Here is a 7332-nt window from a genome sequence, read left to right on the forward strand (position 1 = left end):
CAGAGCCAGTGCCCAGGAATCTGCATTCTGAGGGTGCTGCGGGGTTCAGGTGCAGACTGACGACCTCGGATCTGTGGCCCTGCGAGTCCCGTCATCTGGGCCCGGTGGCATCCGGAGCTGCTGGGTTGGCTGAAACCATCGCCCCCATCGGTTGCATTTGGGGGCGTCAGGGGCCCTGCCTGGGCCTCAGGCCTGTTTGGATCCCCGGTGCAGGTATCTGAGGCCGTGGGCTCAGCGGGGGTCTCGGGACTGACCTTGTCCTGGCAGCTGCAAGTCCAAGACGGGGAACCTTGTGAGGCCTCTCAGGGCCAGGCCCGGGGGGCACCCGGAGGAGGCAGCCAGGGCCCCGCCCTCCGGCAGCTGCCTCCCTCCCCCCCACCCCCTGGGCCTGGGGGCCCTGCCCTGGGATCTCGGCCTGCAGCCAGAGAAACGGCGAGAGCTGTGCCCTGGGCCATGAAGCAGCACCCAGACGCCCTCGGGACTGGGGGCAAGGCCGGCCACAACCACAGCCAGGCGCAGGGGGAGCGAGGGACCCCGTCCCCAGACCTGGCCACACCTCCTTGCTGCTGTGGCGAACGGCACTTAACGAAAGGCACCCTTCTCACCATGTTTACGAATTTTATTTTCATTTTACTTAGAAGGCAGAGACAGAGATTATGTTCACGATATATTTTTATGTATCTGAAAGGTGGAGTTAACAAAGAGGGAGAGACACAGAGGTCTTCCCTCCGCTGGTTCACTCCCCAAATGCCCACAATGGCCAGGGCCGGGCCAGGCCGAAGCCCGGGGCTCCCACATGGGCGGCAGGAACTCGAGCACTAGAGCCATCTTCTGCCGCCTTCCCAGGCACATTAGCAGGGAGCAGGGTCAGAGCAGAGCGGCCGGAACTTGAACCTGAGCTCTGATGTCGGATGCTGGCGTGGCAGGCAGCAGCTTAACCCTCCACTACACCCCCACCAAGGCATTTTCTTTAGAAAACAGCCAACTTTATTGTCACAAGATTGCTGCCACAGCTCCAGGCGTCATGGGCACAGCCCCCCTGCAGAGAACAATGGAGAGTCTCTGTACCTTTCTAGAAGACCCTTCCACCCACGTCTTGTTGGGTCCCACAGCGTCGGTCGGCAGCTAAGGTTCAGGCCACCCCTGCAAGGCGGCCAGCAGCAGCGGGGCACTCGGGGTGGCCGGGTGCTAGGGCGGGCAGCCCCCACCCCGGGGGCTCCTCAGCATCCCCCTTAGGCTAGTGCCCTGAGCCCCTCCCGGCGCGTTCCCCGTGGCTGGCCCGCAGGAAGCACCCCTCCCTGGAGCCGTCTCCCCTGCATTTCCCCATCCTGCGCCTGTGGTCAGAGGCCACAGCGGTGCCCTGACTCAGCCTGTGCGGGGAGCTCACGAGTGGGCTGAGCCCCCCAGGAGACGGGAAGAATTGCTCAGGGCGCTCACGAGTGGTCTGAGTCCCGGCCGGCTCAGCTTCCCTTCCTGAACTTGAGCTTGAGTGAGTAGGCCCGTCTTCCTAAGCGTGCCCTTTCCCGGGCTGGCGAGGGAGACCGGGTCCCTAAGAGGAATACCCAAGGCCACCCTGGCCAGCCTCTCCCCTCTGAGCCAGCGGACCCCCCCAGGACGGCAGATCCGTGCAGTGAGCGCCACTGCCCTCCCCGGCTGGTGGACCACCAACCTTTACCTCCGAGCCGCCGCAGGCTGGCACCCCAGCGAGAAGAGCCAGGCCTCGGCCCGCCCTTGCCACCCCGATCTGGACTCTGCTCAGCCACCACCCCATCTGCCAGGTCTCCGGCCTGCACTTGACTTCCAAACCCTCATCCTCCCCCCCCACCCCGGAAACTTCTTGCCATTCGAAAAAGGACTTTGTGCTCCATCAGCCCCACCTCCTTCCTGGAGGCCCTCCTGTGCCGAGGGCTCCAGAACGTTCCACCCCGGCTCTGCCACGCTCCGGCAGGGCGGGCTGTGGCAAATCTCCCAATGATCTGGAAAATGGGGTTGGTGTCGGCCTCAGGCGGCTGGGAGAAGGGGCCGGGCTGGCCCCCAGCCACGAGGGACGCACACTCCCAGAGAAATCGCGGAGGGCTCGGGTGGGGACAAATGACACGAGCCATCTCCCTGACAAACCTTTATTGTAGCCCCGGAGTCTTCCCTCCCACGCCTCGTACCATGGGAAGGGGGCGACCAGGGCTGCGTACCCTCAGGTCTGGAAACCTGGACCGGGGCTGACACCCCGCCAGCTGCCTCTGGCCGGGACGCAGGGCCCTGGGCAGCTCCTAGTGCACCCTGCAAGGCAGGGAGGGGAGAGGGCGCACCAGGACCCCAGCCGTACCTGCTGGGGGAGGGCGGGGCGCCAGGCAGAGGGAGCAGGGCCAGTCCCCCAGCCAGCAGCAAACAAAAGCCCTGTAAACGAGGAGACCCCTCCCCAGATACTTAGAGGTCAAATTCACACCCACCCGCCCGTGTCCCCCCAAAGACAGGCGGGAGGGGCAGTGAGCTGAGTCTGTGCCCCCAGAGGCAGCCCTCAGGGAACTGAAGGGGCCCAGGCGCGGGGGCTGTAAACACTCCAGGGGGAGGGCCAGGCTCACGGCCCTGGATGACAGCGGCACTGCAGTGAGCAGAGGAAGAGGCCGGCAGTGAGCCGGGCACAGTGGCTGCACCTGCCAAGGGCAGGGGTGGGGGGAGGGCCCAGGAGCCAGAGCTCCACCCCCAGCCAGCACCTGGGCACTTCCGGGCCGTGAGTCAGCTCGTGCCTCGCCTCCCTGGGTGAACCTGCCGGAAGGTCAGTTCGGGCTGCACTGCCCAGCCCAGCGCTGCAGGTCAGCTGAGCTCCCGAGGCCCCGCCCCAGCCGTGGGGCAGCCACTGCTCCCAGGAGGGACCAAGGATGCAGTGTAGGAGTGACGGGAGGCCGTGGGGGGGCCCTGGCGCCAGGCCATTTCAGCCCCTGCTCAGCCCCTGAGAGCTCCACCTGCCTCCCGGAGCCAGGCCAGCCGGGCCCTCTCTGTCCACACCCAGGGCCCGGGAAGGAGCTGCCAGGGCGGAGCGGACGTCCAGTGGGCTGGTCAGGCCCCAGCTGCTGCCTTGGCTGGGTCTGGGGCCTGGCCTTCTCCTTAGGACGGGCACACACTGCCCCCCGCCCCCGCAGCTGGGCTGGGCCGAGTCCCCCAGAGTCCAGCAGCGGCCCTCGGGGCTGGCCTTGACCACGGCGTGGCAGAAGCAGGAGCTCTGGGACCTCAGGGCTGGGCGCGGCTGCTGAGCCACTGGCCCCTCAGCGCCTGGATCTCCTGCCCGTACCACTCGTGCAGCTGCGCGAAGGGCACCCCGTCCAGAGGCCCGTGTGGCGGCGAGGCCCTCCGGCGCGGGGGCGGGGGCGGGAGCCCGGGCCCGGCCGCGGCACAGGCGGGGGTGGCCTCAATGCTCCACACAGCACAGCCGTTCTCCTTGGGCCGGCGCGGCGGGGCCGGGCAGCCCCCCGCCTGCATGGCCGCCAGCTGCTGCTCCAGCTCCCGCACCACCAGGCGCAGGTAGTCGAAGCTGGCTCGCGACAGGGCCTTCACCCAGCCCTCCATGGCGGCCTGGCTGTCCGCGGCCAGCACGTAGGTGCGGGCCCGGGCGCCGGCGAAGCGCACGGCGAAGGCGAAGTCCTGGGCGGCGTCGGCCAGCTCCACCGTGCAGCCCTCCAGCACCACGACGCCGAGCGGCTGGCGCGCCGCCGGCTCCTCGAAGTAGAAGAGCAGGTTGCCCCGCAGCACGAACCAGCGGCGGTGCGAGGCGGCCGGCCGGCCGGCGCCCTGCTTGCGCAGAAAGCCCGCGTGGTCCACCGGCGCGTCGCACGTAGCGTAGAAGGCCAGGCTGCGTTCATTCAGCTTCATGGCGCCAGGCCGCGGCGGGGCTCACCCCGACCCCCGGGTCTCAGCGGAAACGGAGGCTCGCTGGGCTCCCAAGGAGCTGAGATGCGACTGGAACCCGGGCCAGGCCGGGCGCCCCCGAGCCAGCCTCCCTGAGCTGCTGCCGAGACGGCCCCCACCTGCCAACATTCTCTAGTGCCGCGTTTAATCTCCCACAAACCTCTCCTCACTCCCACTTCACAGACGGGGAAACCGAGGCACGCAGCAGTCAGCCACTCGCCCGGCTCCCAAGGCAAGCCGAGCAGCGCCGACACTCAAACCCAGGCCTGCGCCACCGTGCCTGGCCGCCTTCCGTGGTCCCCGCCGGCTCCCAGCTCTGAGGTCATGACGAGGCCTCCGGCTGTCCATGCGTGAAACAGGGCGGTGAGCGCCTGCTGTGTGTGCCAGGCACGAGGGACACAGGACAGCGGGCGGTCAGGGTCCCTGCCGCCAGGCGCAGTGTCTGCCCGCCGCGTCCTCCGTGCGCTGGGAGAAAGGAGAAGGGGTCGGCAGTGCCGGGGCCAAGGAGAGCAGCAGGGGCGGAGCTGGGAGGTGCCACATGAGCAGAGTCCCCTGCCCCCCCCACACAAGGGACGGCAGGCAGAGGGAACAGCCAGGCGACGGCCCTGTGTGCGTGGGCCTGGGGCCGCGGGGCCGACGCAGTGCGTGGAAGGGGCATGCCGTCCCAGAGGGACACATCACCTGGATCAAGATGCGGGCCAGGGCTTGGCGGGGGGACCAAGACCAGGGGCCCGGGGCTCAGCGTGTTTAACCCCCACTCTGCCTCCCTGAGCCGCCCACTTCACTCGGGGCTGTGCCCCTCAGCCTCGGTTTCTCCCCCTGCAAAGTGGACCTCGCACGCCCCTGCCCCCTCACTCCCATGGGGACCCTCCCTGCCCCTCCTACCTCTCAGGCAGCGCTGGCGTCCCCAGCTCCTGGCCGGCTCGCTCTGCTCTGAGGTCAAACGCCACCCGTGCGGGGTCTGGGCTGGGTGTCCCCGACAAGCTCCCGGCCTCTCTGGTCCTCAGCTTCTGCATCCACACAGCGGGGTCGCAAGTCAGGGCGGTGAGGACGCGGCCATGGGGACCCCACGGAAGGCACCAGCGCAGGGCTGCGCCGCCCTCCCCGCCACGCCCCTCCAGTGTCTCCTGTGCCAGCCCAGGGCCCCAGGCTTCTCGCTCCTCCCACCTCCGACCCCCCGAGGTCCCACCTGCTGCCCTCATCTCTGTCCACCGCATACACACCCCCTTCCACCCCGCCCCAGCCAGGGAGGTGCCGCCCAGCCCGTCCGCTGACCTCAGGGTCAGGTCCAATCCACGCAGCCCCACAGAACCCACTCCCCAGCGAGGGAGCTCCTAGGACCCAGCCCCATGATGCCCTCTGCTCCCACCCCCGGGACGGCTCCCCAGGCGCGCCCCCACCCCAGGGTCTCTGCCAGGCTGATGTCTGCCTGTGATACACCCCCCCCACACACACACACACACGGCCGCCTTCTTACCATCCCTGGTGGTGACCATGACCTTGGGCCAGCAGCCCCCGGCCACCCTCTGCACAGGACAGCCCATGGATGCCAAACCGAATTACCTGGGTCACGGTCGCCTGCTCTGGGGCGGAGCTTCTGGCTGAAGTCCGTGCCTGGCATGTCGCAGGTGTGCAGATTCCCACAGGTGCCTCCTGGGCCTCTCAACAGTCCCCAGCCCCCACGCCTTCCCAGAGGAGGAAAAGTGAGCCGTGGAGAGGCTAAGTCCCTGCCCACAGACACACAGCGGTGAGCTTGGGGTCTCCCAGCCCCCAGGCCCTCCTCCCCGGCTGCCCGCAGGGGGCCAGCAGCAGAGCCACCCCCTGCCGCCTGCAGTGCAGTGTCCCCAGCCTGGCCTAGAGGGAGAGCCTGGGCCCCGGCTTATCTCCCCTGCACGCTTCCAGCAAGTTCAGAGTCCGGCACTGCTGCTGAGTCAACAGCCTGTGCCGCCGGGCAGGAAGCCGGAGGGGGCCCGGCCTCTGCCAGCCCAGGCTGGATGCTCCAGGGGAAGCCGGGGCCGAAGCCGGGAAAGCCACTCAGCATCTGAACCGGGCTTCTCTGGGCCTCGTCCACCAGATGGGGACACTGGGCCCGCCCCTTGGGGACAGGCTGAATGAACTAACTCCGAAGGGGCGGTCGCATTCCAGAGAAAAGTGCAGAGCCCCCAGGAGACTGGGGAAACTGAGGCCGGGCACTCAGCTCAAGGAGAGGAGCCTGCCCCGGCTGTGGGCGTGGCGGCCGCGCTGAAAAACACGTGCGGGGGAGCCCTGAGCCCCGTCCAGCGCTGCCCCGGCGGGACCCGGGCGACACCCCGCAGAGGCCCGCGCGTGCTGGTGTGGCGTGGCCTGGCGCGTGCGGGCGCGCTCCTGAGCTCCCTCAAGGACAGCAGCAGCCCCGGCGCCCGCCGCGGGGCGGTTCTCGAGGTGGCCGACGGGCAGGGCCCCAGCAGGGTGCGCCCCGGGCGGCCGCGGAACCCCGAGGCCCAGGGCGCCCAACCGGATCCGGCGTCCCCGCGCAGGTCCGCCCGCAGGTCCCCGCGCCGAGCTGGCCTTACCCAGACGCGCAGGCCTAGGGCGGCGGCGGCCGCGGAGGCGCGGGGCCGGGGGTCGGCCCGACCGCGGTCCGGGACCCGCTTGGCGGCGGCGGCGGCGGCGTTGCTTTGTCCCTCGGGCGGCAGGGCCGGCGCAGCCGCGGGACAGCCAGGATCGGACGGAAGGGGGCGGGGACAGCCGGACGGTCCGCGACCCGCGGGTGCGCCCCTTTAACCCTTCCCGGTCCGCTCGCTCGGGCCCGCCCCCACGGCCCGCTCGACCCCGGATTGGCCAACGCCGACTCGACACGCCCCCGGGTTCGACACGCCCCCGTGAACCCGCCCCCGAAACCACTTTTAAAGGGACCGCGACTGGTTCAGGAATTCCCCAGGGCCCTTTTCCTAGAAAGGGAGAGCAGAGCCCAGAGAACAAGGGGCGGTCCCGCAGGTAGGGGGAGGCCCACGTTCGCCTGGAAGAAGCGCTGGGGTCGGGAATCCTAGGCTTTAAGTCCGGGCTCCCCCACTACAGCCCCTGCTAGGGCTGCCAGACTTACTCGTGTAACGTCCAGCGCAATTCGAAAAATCAGTAGCTCCCGAAAATGCGAAAATGCGTGGCTCACTGAAAACAGCCGAGGAGGGGCCATTTCAAGCGTCCCGACCGAGTCGGCACAGGGCTGACACTGGCGCTCCCACCCTGTCCCCTGGGCGAGGAAGGTTCTGGAATTGGCAGACAGGGGTTCCCTTCTGTGGGCGTCCTCCCCCGACGGAATCGCCGTGCTGGCCCCTGCCCCGGGTGACCCCCGCGGCCCCACCACCACTCTAGGGTCCTCACCATGGCCTTCCCTGGGCCAGGGGCCAGGAGAGGAGCAGGCCAGGCCAGGGTGCCTGTCCCCGCGCTGCCTCG

General features: G+C 69.0%; 1 protein-coding gene across 3 annotated transcripts; it reads right to left on the reverse strand.

Moving 5' to 3' along the window:
- Positions 1–2104: 2104 nt before the first annotated feature.
- Positions 2105–6658, reverse strand: PHETA1 (PH domain containing endocytic trafficking adaptor 1). Of its 3 annotated transcripts, none has more exons than XM_089323463.1 (4): positions 6453–6658; positions 5464–5627; positions 4786–4910; positions 2105–4274 (listed from the first exon to the last, which is right to left on the reverse strand). In XM_089323463.1, the coding sequence occupies exon 4, from the start codon at positions 3862–3864 to the stop codon at positions 3226–3228; it is 639 nt and encodes a 212-aa protein (XP_089179589.1). In that variant the 5' UTR covers positions 3865–4274; positions 4786–4910; positions 5464–5627; positions 6453–6658; the 3' UTR covers positions 2105–3225. The 3 variants fall into 3 exon arrangements, with proteins under 3 accessions (XP_089179589.1, XP_089179588.1, XP_089179587.1); XM_089323462.1 differs by having other exon boundaries at positions 2105–4365; positions 5464–5585; positions 6453–6656; XM_089323461.1 differs by having other exon boundaries at positions 2105–4365; positions 6453–6656.
- Positions 6659–7332: the final 674 nt, after the last annotated feature.

Source organism: Oryctolagus cuniculus, chromosome 21 (assembly GCF_051225735.1).
Source record: "Oryctolagus cuniculus isolate XC-2025 breed Fujian yellow rabbit chromosome 21, ASM5122573v1, whole genome shotgun sequence".
In the NCBI taxonomy this organism is placed as follows: Eukaryota; Metazoa; Chordata; class Mammalia; order Lagomorpha; family Leporidae; genus Oryctolagus; species Oryctolagus cuniculus.